At 47.5% G+C, this 20,893-nt stretch overlaps 1 protein-coding gene across 2 annotated transcripts; it reads left to right on the forward strand.

Annotated features, from left to right (window-relative positions):
• Window positions 1-15: 15 nt before the first annotated feature.
• LOC122380166 (nucleolar protein dao-5-like) lies at window positions 16-11,965 on the forward strand. Of its 2 annotated transcripts, none has more exons than XM_043363055.1 (7): window positions 16-161; window positions 1,573-1,678; window positions 5,199-5,328; window positions 7,590-7,791; window positions 7,988-8,100; window positions 8,391-8,581; window positions 8,832-11,965. In XM_043363055.1, the coding sequence occupies exons 2-7, from the start codon at window positions 1,575-1,577 to the stop codon at window positions 10,915-10,917; spliced, it is 2,826 nt and encodes a 941-aa protein (XP_043218990.1). In that variant the 5' UTR covers window positions 16-161; window positions 1,573-1,574; the 3' UTR covers window positions 10,918-11,965. The 2 variants fall into 2 exon arrangements, with proteins under 2 accessions (XP_043218990.1, XP_043218991.1); XM_043363056.1 differs by having other exon boundaries at window positions 54-113.
• The last annotated feature ends 8,928 nt before the right edge of the window (window positions 11,966-20,893 follow it).

Consider the following 20,893-nt stretch of genomic DNA (forward strand, 5'->3'; position numbering starts at 1 on the left):
AGTACTCACATCACTAGAACACATGCTGCTAGGCATTTATGGCGCAAACAATTGCTTCAGAGTAAATATCACGCTGCGTGATAAGCGATAAGACTGCGAATTGAAAAGAGGAGGTGCTGCGATTATAATTATCAATTTTTCCCCGTACTCTTCTTCATAAGGTACTTATCTCTCATTTTGATCATCACATAATTTGGAACACAACAGACAGGAGCAAACAAGTGAATGGGTAGAGGTGAATAAATTACGGTATCTTCAGTGTCCCAAAATTGTACCTATTTTGGCTTGGGATGGGTGTCAATGGGGGAATTTTTCTAAAAAGGGGATAAGAGTTAAAAGGTGTTAGTAAGATCAGGCCAAAAAAGAGTGGAAAAGGGCATAAATTTGTATACTAGCATGGTATTTAAGAATGTAGGACTTAAAACGGCCATCCATGCAAATCAAAATGCTTTTTCTCATGGAATGAAAAATTGCACTTGAAACTCAAGATGAGAGTTTAAAAGGATTTTCCTTTGAATGTTGTTTCCTCTGTTCCGTTGCTTCCATCCTCAGGATACTGAAATCCTTCTCCACGCCGCACTCCGGGCTGGACAGGCACCTTTATCTCTTGCGAGCTGCTCTCTTGGAGTGGCACTGCTGATTCTGAGGCAGAGCACTCTGTAGCTGGCTGCAGGGAGTGCTTGGGGGGGGGGGGGCTGGTCGGCGTGTCTATTTGGACGGGCTCAGACTTTCTAGGGTGTCTGCCCCCAGACCAATGTCTCCCCCTAATTCCTATCATCCTTCTGGATCTGAAATGGTCTTGTCAGCCCAAAAGGGTCTAACCCAACAAAACAAACAAATGTTGTTTCCCATTTATCTGATTTTGCGACACTGTAGGACTGTAGGTCCTAACTCCTAAGTGTAGATAAAACTTCATTTTCAAGATTGCATTAACACTTCAGTGATTCTTGCTATGGATGAAGGACTGGGGTGTCTATTGCCTACTAAGTATAATTTACATTTTCTAACTTTATTTTTTAATCTCTTATTGCATGCAATATATGAACATTGTATGAACACCAACCTCATGAACATTTTAATTTCATTTTAAGGTGAAGTAAATCATTACTGGATTGAGGGATATTTTTGCCAAGAGTCTGAGCATACTTTTGCTCCTGTGTTAATATTTGATGTGAATTGAAATAAGTTTTCCATGTCCTGACTGTACCTACCTATCTAGTTCTTTCTCCATCCTCATATTCAGATACTTTACAAACTAGTGCTATTTATGCTAGGTTGTGTGTCATGCTGACCCTTACCCTACATAGGTATTTTGTGAAAAGAAACTGACATGTTTAAGAATAAATATATATTTCTTTCTTTCTTGACCGGGACCCTGACATAACAAGCTGCTTAAAACAGCATTGTGTTGCTTCATCAGTTATTACCTAGGTGAATATTCCTTGTACATAAGCATGATTACTTCTTAGCTTGCATGTCTTGTCATCATGCAATATTCAATATAATGTTTCTCTGTGATTGTGATAGGTATTGTTTCTGTGTTGCTGAGAATGCTGATTTTTTTCATTTCAGTTATGGCTGGTGTTCCACTGGTCACCAAAAATGATTTCAGAAAGAAGGTATGGGACCATTTAGAAAAGAATGATTTGGCAGAGTTTCCAAGACCTGTGCATAATAGGTAAGTAAACTCTCTGTTCCATTCGCATGCTACTATAGGCTTCAGTTTATTTTCAGCGATTTTTCACGAAATTTGCCTTGCTCTGAATGCAAAGCTGTATACAGATTAATTACAATAAGTTACACAAGTTAATTAGTGTCCCTTGCTAGAATTCCATGCCACATCTTCCCTCCTCCCTCCGTGTGCGCGTGTGCCTTCTCGTGCCATGTTTATCCATCACGTCTCGCCTCCCCCTCCCCGCGCGGGCGCGGCACCTCAGTCGTCTATTTTGGGACGGAGTCTGCCAGGGCGCGATGTCGCTTCCGCCGCCGGTCGGTGACAGGATCCTATCAGCAATGTCTGGGAGGTGGAGCTGATCTGCACTGGGCAGATAAAACGCGCAACAGAGATCGTTATCTTTCCAGTTTCGTTTTTTTTTCCGTTTTAATGCCGCATAAGTCGAGACTGAAGTCGAGACCTGATGCTGCCATCTGCCAACGCTTTGAACATAGATCATTTATCGATCGTTCGGAGTTTGACATATCGAAACTGATATTGGTTTCCTTTGTTCAAACGGATTACTAAGGAAATGAATGTTAAGCATCATCTACTAAATTTGCGATGTTATTTTACTATATCAGAATTCACTCATTGACGTTTAAAAATGCGGAGGGAGAACCCGGAACAGCATAAGGTCCGTCATTTCCGAACGTTTCGTAGACAGGTTTTCTGAAGGACATAATGGTAGGCGAGTAGTATTTCCAGCGAGTCCACTAATGGTTGTTACGGGGAAACGGTGAACTGGAAGCGCTGTTTAAAGGGACCCTCCCACCTTCAAAAAAGTTAATGAATTGGCATGAAAATGATGTCGCTCGGTTCAGAAAGAGCAAAAATGAATATCTACCAAATTTCATCGAAAAATATTCATTGGTTTTCAAGATATTAGACTTTTACTTTTGTTTACTTTTTGGGATCTTCGCTGTTCCTAGCGACTTTATTTGAAAGTGCGGCATTTGTTGCGCGCAAAGCAGCATATACCACCGCGTGCTACAAAACGTTTTAGTCAAACATTTAACGGACGTTCGAAAGCCTGATGACGTCATCAGATTCCCGTAATGGTTAAGAGATAGGGACCACGCTGGTCCCACCCTGCAAGTAAAGGGAAGAAATTTCTTGAACACCATAAAGCTGCGGGGGTTGCGACCAGGATAAATGGTGGTTTCTGAGCCTGGCCGCAAACTTGGCTATCTCAACTCAAAACTAATGTTAAGGTGGGAGGGTCCCTTTAAAGGGACAGTATCATCGAAAAAAAAATCCATGCATGGAGCTGATTTTTTTTTTTACTAGCATTTCTTATTTTTCTGAATCAGAAAAACATAGTTTGAGGACCGAACTCGGTGAAAAATATTGCAACCACATTTCATTTTCATGATTCATTTTCATGAGCGAACCACCACTATACAAGCATGGCCGCCAGTTTGGAAGCATGCAAAATTACTACAGAACTGGCGCAGATAACACATTATAGACACTACGCTTACGCGGTCGTTCTTCTGATTGAGTTGTCGTTAGGGAGAGGTAGCCTTAGGTATTGCCTATAAAAATATAACGTGACAATTGGAGGGAGTGACAATTGGACGTGACAATTGACAATGGGAGAAAATATCACGTGACAATCACGTGATAAACGTCATACATTGGAGGGAGATTGTGATTCAAGCTGGAGGAATTCCTTTGTTGAGCCGCTAGAATCCGAAGGAAACAGCGGAAATTGCCTACGACTATTTAATGAATTTAACGGTGATGAATAAGTGCGAAAAACGTTTTGGCTTTATAAAATTTGATGAAATGACCAGGGTAAAAGTTTTATTACTGGCGGTCAATTCAAAACGGCGCAAACATTTAAACAGTGAAGATAGTGAAGCACGATTCAAAGTGTGGTACACCTTTCGTACTTTGAGCGGCGATAGCGGGATAACGGTGTGGAGCTTCGAGGATCGGTCTTCAGTTCCCGGACCAGAAAGGTGGGGCCTATGCAATGTCAAATTTCATCAAAATGGTGATACTGTCCCTTTAAAGATCGAACTGTCACATGGGCCACTTGTGTAGCCTGAGTGCCGTCTATAGCGTGGGATCAACCGTACGCGTTATCCGCCTTCTGTCGACAGTCGACAGATTCTGATCTGGCTTCATCGACACTTTAGCTATGTATCAATGATTCTATGCAATATCACATCGTGTCGAATACCTATTCATCTTTGCGTTGTGTAATACAGTGTGCCCAGTGGTTCGATTCTAGACTGTCAGTCGTCTGAAAAACCAGCTGCCGGAGCCTGTCCGGTTTCTACCTCTGTGACCGTGATGTAGTTGGGTCAATATATGCCAGACCCGGCGCCGGCGAGCGTCCTGGCATACACACGACGTGTGCAGTGTTTGCGGCTGGGTTGGTGGCTGCCGAGCCTCGCTGGGGGCTGCCGCAGGGTTGGGCGGCTCCGGGAGGGACGGTCTGTCGCGGAACGGGGTGACGTCATCGTCATGATGTCATCGGTATGATGTCACCATGCAGGTTGGTCCGACACGATGACATCACAGACAACGTGCGTCGGTGTCAATGCGTCACTGAGTACTAAAGGGATGACTTCCGAAAGTTTATCTAATGTAGATCATAAATTGCAGCGCCATCAGTGCGTATGGCCTGCCTCGATTCGAAATATTCGCTTATATTGATCGGCAAATGGCTGTTGGTAGCGAATTTTCCGAAACGTGGCTATCGCCCCTCCCACGGGCTCGGTTATATAATGCTAGGCTATCACGACACTGGCACTCTTCCCCTTTATATTGCTGGGTTTGCGGTGCCAGTGTTTGGGTAGGGTGTCGGCGGGTCTGCGGATGGGTGGCGGCTAGTGACAGCCCGCGAAGTCTGAGTATGATAAATCTAAATCGATGTCTCTGTCGACTAAAACTCTACCCTCTCGAACTAACTGGGTCAGGTCGGGTGGCTGTGCACTGTGCGGGTTGTGGGCGGCACAGTGACTGGGATGCGGGCGGTCGACACTCCCAGTGGCCGGTGATGAAATCCCACGCCACCACCCGGCTGCTGGGGAGCGACCCCTCCCTGCGCTGCCTCCGGAGCGGGGCAGCCCGTCGGCCGGCACTCAGTAATGGACCGGGTGTTTGTATGTGTGTTTTTTTTTCACGGCTGTTTGCCTCATGGCGATGTCTGTCCTCACCCTCGCCTCTGCATGGACATTTGCGCACCGCGTCTTGTTACCTGTGTAGTGTGTACTCAACTTCCCGACTCTGCTACCCGTAATTGCTAATGCAGCTTTTTTAGATTGTTGCGTATTTTCCGGTAAACATCTCGCGGCGACCCTGTAAGGTTTGGTGGATATTTTCAAAACATTCACTCCTTCCCTTGAATCCGTTCCATTCCGTTTCACGTTACACGTGTCCAGTGGTATTTTATAGCACCAACTACCAGTACAGCATAAAGGCTAACTTGCAATACTCGTTGCTTCATTGATGCCTCGGATCGTTTCAGAATCCCCAACTTCAAGGGCGGCGCGACGGCGGCGCACTCGCTGGCCGCACTCGACGAGTTCAAGCAGGCCAAGGTGGTGAAGGTGAACCCGGACAAGCCGCAGGAGACCGTGCGCTTCCTGGCACTGGAGGTGAGTCTTCCAGGTGTAGGAGGTGAGAACTGTAGGCGCTGGAAGTGAGTGGTGAGCTGTATTGGTGCAGGAAGTCAGAATTTTCTACGCTAGAAGTGAGAAGTCAGCTTCATTGGTGCGGGAGATAATTATACTGTCGACAATGGAAGTGTGATATGACTGACAGGCTAACTTGTGACAGGCAGGCCGTAACCGACCGTGCTTGTGGGATTCGACGGGTATTCGACTTGAATCAGATCGATATCATTATTTCCGTCGATACCGATACATCGATACCGTTATAGCAAAGTTAACCCGCGCACCGACGGGGGGGGCGGATATCCGCCCCCCCCCCCTGAGGTTTTTCGCGAATAGCGGGAAAACCGCGGCGCGTAGCGCCGCGAAATTTGGTATGACTATAACCTCATCAATTTTACACATGGTGTGCAAGTTTGAACCTCCTACCTTTTAAGGTCAGGTCACCAGGTCACTTTGAATGACCCAACCTCAAGTCACTTTTTTGCAACTTTGTCACCGTGCCAGAGCTACAGTAGATGTCGGAGGCCTTTGAAAGTCGCAAGATATTATTAGGTCATTAGTAGCTACAATTTGTATATCTTGGAATTTTGATATCGGTGACCTAAGGTCAGGTCAATTTCGCGACCTCCCCATTATAAGTCAATGGGGGAAAAATCAACTCCCTGTTTTTACCACTAAAACGGGTCGGAATGGCCCCATATACCATACATGACTTCATATACGATCAACCTTCACTACCTTGAGGTCTGTTTTGCTGTTGGGCAGCTGTGAGGTCATGTGACGTCATCAAAGGTCACCAAAGGTTTTTGGCCAATAACTCCGTACAGGAACAAGATACAGACGCGTGGATGGTCTCATTGTGTTCAGCTCGTCAAGACGCATCGAATGATATACATGATGACCTCGAGGTCACGTGACCTGAGGTCAACCTTTGACCTTGACCTTTCGAGGTCAACATATATATCATTCGATGCGGATTGACGAGAGGATCACGATCATGCCCTTAGTTTGTTCCTATCTTGACTAATTCGAAAGTTATTCGAGAAAAACTCTCTCCATATCTAGCGCCGCCATTTTGACTTTTTCGACCCCTGTGACGTCATCTTTGACCTGACCTGAAAATGACCTTAGTAAAGATTGTAGATCTTGGCCGTGCGTATCCGATGTCGTTTACCGCTTGTTGCTATCTTGCTTCGTTCTCGAGATCTCAGGGGGGGCGGTCATCCGCCCCCCCCCCCCCCCCCCCGTCGGTGCGAAGTTGGCGCAGACCCCCGTCGGTGCGCGGGTTAAGGTGCTGGTAATTTTGCACTCCTTTACATATGAGTATACGAAGCCTCGCCATTCCACACCTGCGCACCTACTTCCCCATGGACTCCCATTCAGTCCCGCTCAGTAGCAGAAGCTTGGCCCGTGCACCGTCTGGAGATAGTGCCTGGCTTTCGTTTCGGCTGGGCTCTGGAGCGTGCTCTGTAAACTGTGACGAGAAGACCGCTGAAAAGACGGCTCAGGTGGCGAAGAACGGGCGCTGTCTCGAAAAATAGGTGGTCGCAACGCTAGTTTTCGGATTTGTTACGATTGATGGTACCCCTGGGAAAGAAGCGGAAGCTAATCTGGTCCTGCTACTGGCAAACTGGAGTTATAGGTACTTTAGTTCATAGACAAATTGAGCTATTTGTTTTAAAATTTGCCCGGGCTTGACCGACTGAACCTAGTTATTTTATTACTTTTCTTATAAACTTTTGATGTCCACGTAAGGCCTACAACCTGCTACCTGTAACGCGTAAACCTGTCAGATATACGGGTGAAAACACTTCTAGTCGTTCCTGGTCAAGTAGTAGTTAGAATTGCCAATTATAATTCTCGATTTTGTGCTTCTTGATGCCTAAACCACGCCATGGTACCTATCCGAGCTACATAAGCCAGTTTGGTGCGGTAACGACAGGCGATTCTGCGTCGTCATTAAACCCAAGTTATCGCCTTCATCATCGTAATTGGTGCGGAAATTAAGCTGTCGACCTTTTTACAGCATTTATCATAAATGTTGTTTCGTCAAATGTGTGCTAAGTTGATGACTGTTTTACCTCTAGATCCAGAAACTGTCTTGATTTGTGGCTAGTCGTCCTTTTGCTCCTCCCCCCCCCCCCCCACACACACACTAAAAAAGCATGAGTTCGATGGTGTTCAAGACGTATGTCCTGGTCGGTGCCGCCGTTTGACGCCCCCCCCCCCCCGTCGGTCGGCAGGCAGAGAAGACGGTGCTGGTGCCGACGCCGCGGCTCCGTCACGGCCTCTTCAACCGGCTGACGCCGCCGGGACTCTCCAAGGAAGAGCTGCGCCGCGTGTCACGCGCCGAGGGCGTCAGCAAGTTCAGCTCGCCCGTCGGACTGGACAACATCGTGCCCGTGGACCTGATCGTCGTCGGATCGGTGGCCGTCTCCAAGGATGGTGAGCAGGAGAAAGTTACAATATTGTTTGGCTTCTTCATTCCCCACAGATTGGACACACTTACGAATTTTGTATTGTGTGTAGTCTTCATGTGTTCATGTGATCGGTTGTCTTAAAGTTATTTGTCAAATTGGTGTGTCAATGACTTCTTATTGTTGTGTCCGTCATCAAGACTGTGTCCCCCTTCCCACTACAGGATACCGTATCGGCAAGGGCGAGGGCTACGCTGACCTGGAGTACGCGATGGCTCGCGGTTCGGGGGCCGTCTCCGAGGATACGCTGGTCATCACCACCGTCCACGACGACCAGGTGAGCGGCGGGAGACGCTCAGTCGACAGGCTGGTTGCCCGGCAGGTTTTGTTGGTGTATAATGTATATAGACATTGCAGCGTTGGGTGCTTGTCATTTCAGGAACATTTCGTCCGTGTTTTATATTAAAATTGTGCGCTTTGAACTCACAATATCAAATACGGTGCATGAAACTTTGTGCACGGAGACGATTATTGCGTCAAAAGTAATATTACTGTTCATCGTGCGTTCACTGCTCGTACCTTGACCCAACCCGAGTCCCGTCTGACCGGTCACGCTCTCCGGCCCAGGTGTTCGCCTCGCTGCCGCCGGAGCTGTTTGGCTCCCACGACCTCACCGTGGACGTGATCGTGACACCGACCCAGGTGATCCGCGTCAGCAAGCGGCACCCCAAGCCGACCGGCATCATCTGGAAGCTGGTCACACCGCGCAAACTGAAGGCCATCCCCGTGCTGAAGGCTTTGCGTGAGGTCGAGGCAGTGTAAGTGTATAGACGCCAGAGCGAACTGAGGCCCTGGTCTGCAGAAGTGAACAGTTTTATTTGTGTTGATGAAAGGCTGATGATTGTGTTGATAATGTTTTGATGGACTGTTGCTGTACTGACCCAGGCTTACAGTGGAAATATCAAATATTCTGCTTAAGTGTGTCTTCAGTCTTCTTAGAATAATATACAGGTTTAAATTGAGTGTACGATTTGTAGTGGATACTGACGTTCACTGTCTCGCTCACAGGGCCGGCAAGGACGTGACGCTCGGAGAACCAACGGAGGCCGAGCTGGAGGACGCCGCCGCGCGCAAAGGCCGCCGGCTGCGGGCTGACATGGCCCCCGACTCCGGTCGGCCGGCCGGTCCCGGCGGGCCGCGCCGCCGCCGCCGTGAGGTGGGTGCCGGCGACGCCGAGCCCTCGCACAGCGACTACGACGACGACGGCGCGGACAAGCGGCGCCGGCGGCGTCCGGCCGCGCCGCGCCGCCGCCGCCGCGTCGCCAGTGACGCGGCCGCGAGCGACGCTCAGGAGGAGCCCGAGGACGATATGCGCCACCAGCCGCGCCGCCGGCGCCGGCCGCCGCCGCCAGTCGAGCCGGTGCGACACGACGACGAGGAGACGCGGCGGCCGCGCGTGCGTCGCGAACGGCCGCCCATCGACCACGCCGACGGCCTGACTGTGATCGTGCGCCGGATCCCGTCGGACGCACGACCCCGCGATCTGCGCGAGGCCATCATGGCGGCCGACTCTCCGGCCACCATCCTCTCGTGGAAGGGCCGCCAGGGCGTGGCGCTGCTGCGCCTGCGCTCGGCGGAAGATGTGGAGCATCTCCTGGATGCCGGTGACAGCTTTAAGCTCGTCAACGAAGTAGTGTTGCTGGAGAAGTACGACCAGAAGCGCGCCGCGCCGCCCGCAGACCGGCCAGCTCGCTCTGAGAGGGCGGACCGCTCTGAGCGGCCCGAGAAGGCTGAGCGCGCCGAGCGCAAGGAGCGCAGTGAGCGGAGGAGGCGGCCGGAGCGCGAGGATCGGTCGCGCAGCGGCGGGCGCCGCCGGCAGGGCCCGCGGCCCGTCTCGCACGAAGAGGCTGAACTGACGGTGTTCATCGGCCGGCTGCCGGCCACCACGCGCGTGCGCGAGCTGCGCGCCGCGCTGTTGGCTGCCGGCGCGCAGGAGCCCTCCATCGCGTGGAAGGGACGCCGCGGCATGGCGTTCGTGCGCCTGAAGACCCCAGAGGCTGCCGAGCAGCTGGTGGCCGCCGCCGACCAGCTGAAAGTGATCAGCGACGAGCTGGTGGTGGAGCGATACAAGGGCCGCGAGCACCACGACTCCGAGGACGGCGCAGAGGAGACGGACAAGGCGCCCGCCAGAAAACCCCGCAGGGAAGCTGCAGAGACGATCACCGCGGTTGGCAATGGGGAGAGCGAGAGGGTGCCGCCGGCTACTGTGAAGGAGGACGTCAAGCCGACAGTGGATGGCTCGAAGAAGAAAGACAAGGCTTCTGATGCTGCGAACAGCACGGCGAAGCCCGCGGCTACGCCGGCTACGGATTCGTCCAAAGCAGCCGCTGATGGTGCGGCGAAACTCTCCAGTGATTCCAAGCCTGCGGAAGCAGCGAAGTCACCACCAGCGAATTCGAAACCAGCGCCAGTAAAAGATGAGCCGGCACCCGCTAAGGCCGAGCCGGCACCCGCTAAGGCCGAGCCAGCACCTGCTAAACCCGAGCCAGCTCCTGTCAAGACTGAGCCGACACCCGCTAAAGCCGAGCCAGCTCCTGTCAAGACTGAGCCGGCACCCGCTAAAGCCGAGCCAGCACCCGCTAAGACGGAACCAGCACCTACAAAGGCCGAGCCAGCACCCGCAAAGACAGAGCCTGTACTTTCAAAGACGGAGCCCGCACCTGCAAAGCCCGAGTCAACACCCGCTAAGACGGAGCCAGCCAAGACAGTGTCTGAGCCTGCAAAGGCGGCGGAACCAGCACCTGCCAAAGCGGAGCCGACGCCCGTAAAAGCAGAGCCACCTGCTGCACCGGTTAAAACCGAGCCCGTCCAACCGGACCCAGCGTCCACTAAGAAGTCTGAGTCGACGCCGGCTAACAGTGAGCCTGCGAAAAACGCTGCAGAGCCTGCCTCTGCGAATGAGTCAACGCCGGTGAAGACGGAGTCAAACGCTGACAAACCGGACTCGAAACCACCGCCAGCGAACTCGGAACCGGCGAACGTGAAAGCAGAACCAGCAGAGACCGACTCCAAGGCGGACAGTGCTGCCGCTGAGAAGCCGGCGACTCCGTCCGAGACGGCGAATCAGGCGCCTGCGGGCGACGCCGCCGCCTAGTCTCTGCGGGCAGCGGACGCGGCTCCCGGCTGTGGCTGGCCCGTCACGCTGGCCGCTAACGCTGCCTGCCCCGCGCACACACTGCCATACACCCATGGGTAGAGCCCTTCCGTTTGCGTGCCGCTTGTAGGTGTTCTGGCGGCGACCGTCTTAGTCTGCGAGTACCTGGTGGGGCGCGCCTCCGGCCGCGCAGCCGCGCCGTGAGGCGGCACGCTGCGGCCGGTCGGCAGGCCGGCGCCGGCTCGATGGTCGCCCGGCACCGGCCGCCGCCTGTCGTGCCAGTCGTGTGGTATCGTCTCATCCGCATGCCGCCTGGGAGTCCGGTGAGCGACTGTAACTGTGTTCTTATTAAGACAATCTAGGTTTTGTGGGTGGTGTGGGCTCAGGCTCGGGCGTACGTACCTTTGTGAGTTGTATCATCCGCAAGGGTTAGACAAGCGATGACAATATCGGGAATCTTGAAAATCTAGGAAGAGCTTTCAATGTGTGCAACTCTCGCTTAAAGTGCGACAATATGGAGAATCTAAAGCGACCTCATTCTTGCAGCCTTCGGTAACTCGAAGGAACTGATAAGATACATACTATTCAATGGTGCTCTCTAAATCTCAAAAGCGATGCTTCCTTCGTGCACAGATGCGGGGCGATTAGAAATATGGTTACTGGTTGCTTCACGTGTGTTCGTCTTAATCAGATCATGCCTGCTCCAACCATCATGCACAGCTCAAATTAACATCTCAGAACTTTCCTTGCTGTTTTTCGCCGTTCGCCCTAAGACCTCTGGTTCCTTCGTTTGTTTCGTTTACCGGGGGACAGGTGCGCGGCGCCGCATGCTTCAGTTGCATAGTTGGCCGTGTGTTGGGCCGCGGAGGCTGATCGTTTGTCGGTTTGTGTTGTGTGTTTGTGATGCCGCGCGGGGCCGGTCGGTGGGCACCGACCGAGGGGCAGAGCCGTCCAGCGCTGAGGCGGCGTTTGTGTTGCGTTTAACCCTTGCTAGGAGCTGTGGGTTGATAATTAATGTTGACTGGTTATTAATAAATATTTCAACTAATTTTGCAATTTCATCTCATCAGCAAGCAAGCATTTGAATGTACGCATTCTGAGATGAGAGGTCAGAGGAGAAAAACTTCAAATTGGGGGTGGTGGCCGGTGGGTTACGACTCAATAGCTTTGAAATTTCAGGAGCAGAAGCATTTGAACCGCGACGAAAATTGATTTCATATGCCGGTTTTACCAGAGATTACTTTACCGCTGAGATCGGCGTCACTAACGGAAAATCACAGGGGGCTGCTGTCGATGGTGTTTCACCGATGATAGTAGTCCACGGTCCACGGTCCACGGTCCAGTAGTAGTCCACGGCAAGATCACCGTGGATCTTGTGCTGCTATCACGTGCTGCTATCACCGGTGAAGTGAAACACCACCCAGATTATTTTACCGTAGAAAACGGTGTGACGTCATGTATTTGGTAGCGATATGGTAGCAATTAGGGCCGACGATTCTGACGAACATGTTACAAACAGTTGTTTGATATATTTTACTGCAACACTTTGCTATTTAAATGTCCGTGAAGTTGGCGACGTCGCCAGCGACTTTTCCAGCGACGAGCACCGATTTTAGCCAAAACCTCGTCCAAGGTCAATTGGACCATGAGGATCACGAAAATCGAACCCATTCACCCCTAAACCTTAACCTTCAAGGTCAAATTCAAGGTCAAAGGACGGGGAACTGAAAAAGTGCCACTAAATATTGTCCGATCTTCAAAATTTTGGCACCAAAATGTAGCGCGTGCAAAGTTCTAGCCGCACATCGAAAACCATTTTCATCAAGGTCAAACTTCAAGGTCAAATTCAAGGTCAAAGGACGGGGAACTGAAAAAAAGCCACTAAATATTGTCCGATTTTCAAAATTTTGGCACCAAAATGTAGCGCGTGCAAAGTTCTAGCCGCACATCGAAAACCATTTTCATCAAGGTCAAACTTCAAGGTCAAATTCAAGGTCAAAGGACGGGGAACTGAAAAAGTGCCACTAAATATTGTCCGATTTTCAAAATTTTGGCACCAAAATGTAGCGCGTGCAAAGTTCTAGCCGCACATCGAAAACCATTTTCATCAAGGTCAAACTTCAAGGTCAAATTCAAGGTCAAAGGACGGGCAACTTTAAAAATGCTACGTCACCAGCGACTTTTCCAGCGACGAGCACCGATTTTAGCCAAAACCTCGTCCAAGGTCAATTGGACCATGAGGATCACAAAAATCGAACCCATTCACCCCTAAACCTTGACCTTCAAGGTCAAATTCAAGGTCAAAGGACGGGGAACTGAAAAAGTGCCACTAAATATTGTCCGATTTTCAAAATTTTGGCACCAAAATGTAGCGCGTGCAAAGTTCTAGCCGCACATCGAAAACCATTTTCATCAAGGTCAAACTTCAAGGTCAAATTCAAGGTCAAAGGACGGGGAACTGAAAAAGTGCCACTAAATATTGTCCGATTTTCAAAATTTTGGCACCAAAATGTAGCGCGTGCAAAGTTCTAGCCGCACATCGAAAACCATTTTCATCAAGGTCAAACTTCAAGGTCAAATTCAAGGTCAAAGGACGGGGAACTGAAAAAGTGCCACTAAATATTGTCCGATCTTCAAAATTTTGGCACCAAAATGTAGCGCGTGCAAAGTTCTAGCCGCACATCGAAAACCATTTTCATCAAGGTCAAACTTCAAGGTCAAATTCAAGGTCAAAGGACGGGGAACTGAAAAAGTGCCACTAAATATTGTCCGATTTTCAAAATTTTGGCACCAAAATGTAGCGCGTGCAAAGTTCTAGCCGCACATCGAAAACCATTTTCATCAAGGTCAAACTTCAAGGTCAAATTCAAGGTCAAAGGACGGGGAACTGAAAAAGTGCCACTAAATATTGTCCGATTTTCAAAATTTTGGCACCAAAATGTAGCGCGTGCAAAGTTCTAGCCGCACATCGAAAACCATTTTCATCAAGGTCAAACTTCAAGGTCAAATTCAAGGTCAAAGGACGGGGAACTGAAAAAGTGCCACTAAATATTGTCCGATTTTCAAAATTTTGGCACCAAAATGTAGCGCGTGCAAAGTTCTAGCCGCACATCGAAAACCATTTTCATCAAGGTCAAACTTCAAGGTCAAATTCAAGGTCAAAGGACGGGGAACTGAAAAAGTGCCACTAAATATTGTCCGATTTTCAAAATTTTGGCACCAAAATGTAGCGCGTGCAAAGTTCTAGCCGCACATCGAAAACCATTTTCATCAAGGTCAAACTTCAAGGTCAAATTCAAGGTCAAAGGACGGGCAACTTTAAAAATGCTACGTCACCAGCGACTTTTCCAGCGACGAGCACCGATTTTAGCCAAAACCTCGTCCAAGGTCAATTGGACCATGAGGATCACAAAAATCGAACCCATTCACCCCTAAACCTTGACCTTCAAGGTCAAATTCAAGGTCAAAGGACGGGGAACTGAAAAAGTGCCACTAAATATTGTCCGATTTTCAAAATTTTGGCACCAAAATGTAGCGCGTGCAAAGTTCTAGCCGCACATCGAAAACCATTTTCATCAAGGTCAAACTTCAAGGTCAAATTCAAGGTCAAAGGACGGGGAACTGAAAAAGTGCCACTAAATATTGTCCGATTTTCAAAATTTTGGCACCAAAATGTAGCGCGTGCAAAGTTCTAGCCGCACATCGAAAACCATTTTCATCAAGGTCAAACTTCAAGGTCAAATTCAAGGTCAAAGGACGGGGAACTGAAAAAGTGCCACTAAATATTGTCCGATCTTCAAAATTTTGGCACCAAAATGTAGCGCGTGCAAAGTTCTAGCCGCACATCGAAAACCATTTTCATCAAGGTCAAACTTCAAGGTCAAATTCAAGGTCAAAGGACGGGGAACTGAAAAAGTGCCACTAAATATTGTCCGATTTTCAAAATTTTGGCACCAAAATGTAGCGCGTGCAAAGTTCTAGCCGCACATCGAAAACCATTTTCATCAAGGTCAAACTTCAAGGTCAAATTCAAGGTCAAAGGACGGGGAACTGAAAAAGTGCCACTAAATATTGTCCGATTTTCAAAATTTTGGCACCAAAATGTAGCGCGTGCAAAGTTCTAGCCGCACATCGAAAACCATTTTCATCAAGGTCAAACTTCAAGGTCAAATTCAAGGTCAAAGGACGGGCAACTTTAAAAATGCTACGTCACCATCGACTTTTCCAGCGACGAGCACCGATTTTAGCCAAAACCTCGTCCAAGGTCAACTGGACCATGAGGATCACGAAAATCGAACCCATTCACCCCTAAACCTTGACCTTCAAGGTCAAATTCAAGGTCAAAGGACGGGGAACTGAAAAAGTGCCACTAAATATTGTCCGATCTTCAAAATTTTGGCACCAAAATGTAGCGCGTGCAAAGTTCTAGCCGCACATCGAAAACCATTTTCATCAAGGTCAAACTTCAAGGTCAAATTCAAGGTCAAAGGACGGGGAACTGAAAAAGTGCCACTAAATATTGTCCGATTTTCAAAATTTTGGCACCAAAATGTAGCGCGTGCAAAGTTCTAGCCGCACATCGAAAACCATTTTCATCAAGGTCAAACTTCAAGTTCAAATTCAAGGTCAAAGGACGGGGAACTGAAAAAGTGCCACTAAATATTGTCCGATTTTCAAAATTTTGGCACCAAAATGTAGCGCGTGCAAAGTTCTAGCCGCACATCGAAAACCATTTTCATCAAGGTCAAACTTCAAGGTCAAATTCAAGGTCAAAGGACGGGGAACTGAAAAAGTGCCACTAAATATTGTCCGATTTTCAAAATTTTGGCACCAAAATGTAGCGCGTGCAAAGTTTTAGCCGCACATCGAAAACCATTTTCATCAAGGTCAAACTTCAAGGTCAAATTCAAGGTCAAAGGACGGGGAACTGAAAAAGTGCCACTAAATATTGTCCGATTTTCAAAATTTTGGCACCAAAATGTAGCACGTGCAAAGTTCTAGCCGCACATCGAAAACCATTTTCATCAAGGTCAAACTTCAAGGTCAAATTCAAGGTCAAAGGACGGGGAACTGAAAAAGTGCCACTAAATATTGTTAGATTTTCAAAATTTTGGCACCAAAATGTAGCGCGTGCAAAGTTCTAGCCGCACATCGAAAACCATATTCATCAAGGTCAAACTTCAAGGTCAAATTCAAGGTCAAAGGACGGGGAACTGAAAAAGTGCCACTAAATATTGTCCGATTTTCAAAATTTTGGCACCAAAATGTAGCGCGTGCAAAGTTCTAGCCGCACATCGAAAACCATTTTCATCAAGGTCAAACTTCAAGGTCAAATTCAAGGTGCCAAAATTTGGTGCCAAAATTTTGAAGATCGGACGATATTTAGTGGCACTTTTTCAGTTCCCCGTCCTTTGACCTTGAATTTGACCTTGAAGTTTGACCTTGATGAAAATGGTTTTCCATGTGCGGCTAGAACTTTGCACGCGCTACATTTTGGTGCCAAAATTTTGAAGATCAGACAATATTTAGTGGCACTTTTTCAGTTCCCCGTCCTTTGACCTTGAATTTGACCTTGAAGTTTGACCTTGATGAAAATGGTTTTCGATGTGCGGCTAGAACTTTGCACGCGCTACATTTTGGTGCCAAAATTTTGAAAATCGGACAATATTTAGTGGCACTTTTTCAGTTCCCCGTCCTTTGACCTTGAATTTGACCTTGAAGTTTGACCTTGATGAAAATGGTTTTCGATGTGCGGCTAGAACTTTGCACGCGCTACATTTTGGTGCCAAAATTTTGAAAATCGGACAATATTTAGTGGCACTTTTTCAGTTCCCCGTCCTTTGACCTTGAATTTGACCTTGAAGTTTGACCTTGATGAAAATGGTTTTCGATGTGCGGCTAGAACTTTGCACGCGCTACATTATGGTGCCAAAATTTTGAAAATCGGACAATATTTAGTGGCACTTTTCCAGTTCCCCGTACTTTGACCTTGAATTTGACCTTGAAGTTTGACCTTGATGAAAATGGTTTTCGATGTGCGGCTAGAACTTTGCACGCGCTACATTTTGGTGCCAAAATTTTGAAGATCGGACAATATTTAGTGGCACTTTTTCAGTTCCCCGTCCTTTGACCTTGAATTTGACCTTGAAGTTTGACCTTGATGAAAATGGTTTTCGATGTGCGGCTAGAACTTTGCACGCGCTACATTTTGGTGCCAAAATTTTGAAAATCGGACAATATTTAGTGGCACTTTTTCAGTTCCCCGTCCTTTGACCTTGAATTTGACCTTGAAGTTTGACCTTGATGAAAATGGTTTTCGATGTGCGGCTAGAACTTTGTACGCGCTACATTTTGGTGCCAAAATTTTGAAGATCGGACAATATTTAGTGGCACTTTTTCAGTTCCCCGTCCTTTGACCTTGAATTTGACCTTGAAGTTTGACCTTGATGAAAATGGTTTTCGATGTGCGGCTAGAACTTTGCACGCGCTACATTTTGGTGCCAAAATTTTGAAAATCGGACAATATTTAGTGGCACTTTTTCAGTTCCCCGTCCTTTGACCTTGAATTTGACCTTGAAGTTTGACCTTGATGAAAATGGTTTTCGATGTGCGGCTAGAACTTTGCACGCGCTACATTTTGGTGCCAAAATTTTGAAAATCGGACAATATTTAGTGGCACTTTTTCAGTGCCCCGTCCTTTGACCTTGAATTTGACCTTGAAGTTTGACCTTGATGAAAATGGTTTTCGATGTGCGGCTAGAACTTTGCACGCGCTACATTTTGGTGCCAAAATTTTGAAAATCGGACAATATTTAGTGGCACTTTTTCAGTTCCCCGTCCTTTGACCTTGAATTTGACCTTGAAGTTTGACCTTGATGAAAATGGTTTTCGATGTGCGGCTAGAACTTTGTACGCGCTACATTTTGGTGCCAAAATTTTGAAGATCGAACAATATTTAGTGGCACTTTTTCAGTTCCCCGTCCTTTGACCTTGAATTTGACCTTGAAGTTTGACCTTGATGAAAATGGTTTTCGATGTGCGGCTAGAACTTTGCACGCGCTACATTTTGGTGCCAAAATTTTGAAAATCGGACAATATTTAGTGGCACTTTTTCAGTTCCCCGTCCTTTGACCTTGAATTTGACCTTGAAGTTTGACCTTGATGAAAATGGTTTTCGATGTGCGGCTAGAACTTTGCACGCGCTACATTTTGGTGCCAAAATTTTGAAAATCGGACAATATTTAGTGGCACTTTTTCAGTGCCCCGTCCTTTGACCTTGAATTTGACCTTGAAGTTTGACCTTGATGAAAATGGTTTTCGATGTGCGGCTAGAACTTTGCACGCGCTACATTTTGGTGCCAAAATTTTGAAAATCGGACAATATTTAGTGGCACTTTTTCAGTTCCCCGTCCTTTGACCTTGAATTTGACCTTGAAGGTCAAGGTTTAGGGGTGAATGGGTTCGATTTTCGTGATCCTCATGGTCCAATTGACCTTGGACGAGGTTTTGGCTAAAATCGGTGCTCGTCGCTGGAAAAAGTCGCTGGTGACGTAGCATTTTTAAAGTTGCCCGTCCTTTGACCTTGAATTTGACCTTGAAGTTTGACCTTGATGAAAATGGTTTTCGATGTGCGGCTAGAACTTTGCACGCGCTACATTTTGGTGCCAAAATTTTGAAAATCGGACAATATTTAGTGGCACTTTTTCAGTTCCCCGTCCTTTGACCTTGAATTTGACCTTGAAGTTTGACCTTGATGAAAATGGTTTTCGATGTGCGGCTAGAACTTTGCACGCGCTACATTTTGGTGCCAAAATTTTGAAAATCGGACAATATTTAGTGGCACTTTTTCAGTTCCCCGTCCTTTGACCTTGAATTTGACCTTGAAGGTCAAGGTTTAGGGGTGAATGGGTTCGATTTTCGTGATCTTCATGGTCCAATTGACCTTGGACGAGGTTTTGGCTAAAATCGGTGCTCGTCGCTGGAAAAGTCGCTGGTGACGTAGCATTTTTAAAGTTGCCCGTCCTTTGACCTTGAATTTGACCTTGAAGTTTGACCTTGATGAAAATGGTTTTCGATGTGCGGCTAGAACTTTGCACGCGCTACATTTTGGTGCCAAAATTTTGAAAATCGGACAATATTTAGTGGCACTTTTTCAGTTCCCCGTCCTTTGACCTTGAATTTGACCTTGAAGGTCAAGGTTTAGGGGTGAATGGGTTCGATTTTCGTGATCTTCATGGTCCAATTGACCTTGGACGAGGTTTTGGCTAAAATCGGTGCTCGTCGCTGGAAAAGTCGCTGGTGACGTAGCATTTTTAAAGTTGCCCGTCCTTTGACCTTGAATTTGACCTTGAAGTTTGACCTTGATGAAAATGGTTTTCGATGTGCGGCTAGAACTTTGCACGCGCTACATTTTGGTGCCAAAATTTTGAAAATCGGACAATATTTAGTGGCACTTTTTCAGTTCCCCGTCCTTTGACCTTGAATTTGACCTTGAAGTTTGACCTTGATGAAAATGGTTTTCGATGTGCGGCTAAAACTTTGCACGCGCTACATTTTGGTGCCAAAATTTTGAAAATCGGACAATATTTAGTGGCACTTTTTCAGTTCCCCGTCCTTTGACCTTGAATTTGACCTTGAAGTTTGACCTTGATGAAAATGGTTTTCGATGTGCGGCTAGAACTTTGCACGCGCTACATTTTGGTGCCAAAATTTTGAAAATCGGACAATATTTAGTGGCACTTTTTCAGTTCCCCGTCCTTTGACCTTGAATTTGACCTTGAAGTTTGACCTTGATGAAAATGGTTTTCGATGTGCGGCTAGAACTTTGCACGCGCTACATTTTGGTGCCAAAATTTTGAAAATCGGACAATATTTAGTGGCACTTTTTCAGTTCCCCGTCCTTTGACCTTGAATTTGACCTTGAAGGTCAAGGTTTAGGGGTGAATGGGTTCGATTTTCGTAATCCTCATGGTCCAATTGACCTTGGACGAGGTTTTGGCTAAAATCGGTGCTCGTCGCTGGAAAAGTCGCTGGTGACGTAGCATTTTTAAAGTTGCCCGTCCTTTGACCTTGAATTTGACCTTGAAGTTTGACCTTGATGAAAATGGTTTTCGATGTGCGGCTAGAACTTTGCACGCGCTACATTTTGGTGCCAAAATTATGAAAATCGGACAATATTTAGTGGCACTTTTTCAGTTCCCCGTCCTTTGACCTTGAATTTGACCTTGAAGTTTGACCTTGATGAAAATGGTTTTCGATGTGCGGCTAGAACTTTGCACGCGCTACATTTTGGTGCCAAAATTTTGAAGATCGGACAATATTTAGTGGCACTTTTTCAGTTCCCCGTCCTTTGACCTTGAATTTGACCTTGAAGTTTGACCTTGATGAAAATGGTTTTCGATGTGCGGCTAGAACTTTGCACGCGCTACATTTTGGTGCCAAAATTTTGAAGATCGGACAATATTTAGTGGCACTTTTTCAGTTCCCCGTCCTTTGACCTTGAATTTGACCTTGAAGTTTGACCTTGATGAAAATGGTTTTCGATGTGCGGCTAGAACTTTGCACGCGCTACATTTTGGTGCCAAAATTTTGAAAATCGGACAATATTTAGTGGCACTTTTTCAGTTCCCCGTCCTTTGACCTTGAATTTGACCTTGAAGGTCAAGGTTTAGGGGTGAATGGGTTCGATTTTCGTGATCCTCATGGTCCAATTGACCTTGGACGAGGTTTTGGCTAAAATCGGTGCTCGTCGCTGGAAAAGTCGCTGGCGACGTCGCCAACTTCACGGACATGCTATTTAACTGCAGTGCTGCCAGATTTGGAGGATTTCCGCAAATCTGGAGGATTTTGAACTCTATTTGCGGACAAATTTCGCTTTTGGAGGATTTTTGATTCTGGAGGAAAATCTGGAGGATTTGTCGCCCGATTATTATATTCAATTTCATGGCAAAATATAACACATTCAAGACTAAAAAGG

Source organism: Amphibalanus amphitrite, unplaced genomic scaffold, assembly GCF_019059575.1.
Source record: "Amphibalanus amphitrite isolate SeventyFive unplaced genomic scaffold, NRLGWU_Aamphi_draft 000092F_arrow, whole genome shotgun sequence".
Lineage (NCBI taxonomy): Eukaryota > Metazoa > Arthropoda > Thecostraca > Balanomorpha > Balanidae > Amphibalanus > Amphibalanus amphitrite.

What these genes read in the sequence shown, in the direction of transcription:
- LOC122380166 (XM_043363055.1), top strand. Translation starts at nt 1,575, where the DNA reads ATGGCTGGTGTTCCACTGGTCACCAAAAATGATTTCAGAAAGAAGGTA. An exon ending in TGCGCTTCCTGGCACTGGAG is followed by an intron (nt 5,329 to 7,589) that starts GTGAGTCTTCCA and finishes GTCGGTCGGCAG; the next exon opens with GCAGAGAAGACGGTGCTGGT. An exon ending in TTGCGTGAGGTCGAGGCAGT is followed by an intron (nt 8,582 to 8,831) that starts GTAAGTGTATAG and finishes TCTCGCTCACAG; the next exon opens with GGCCGGCAAGGACGTGACGC.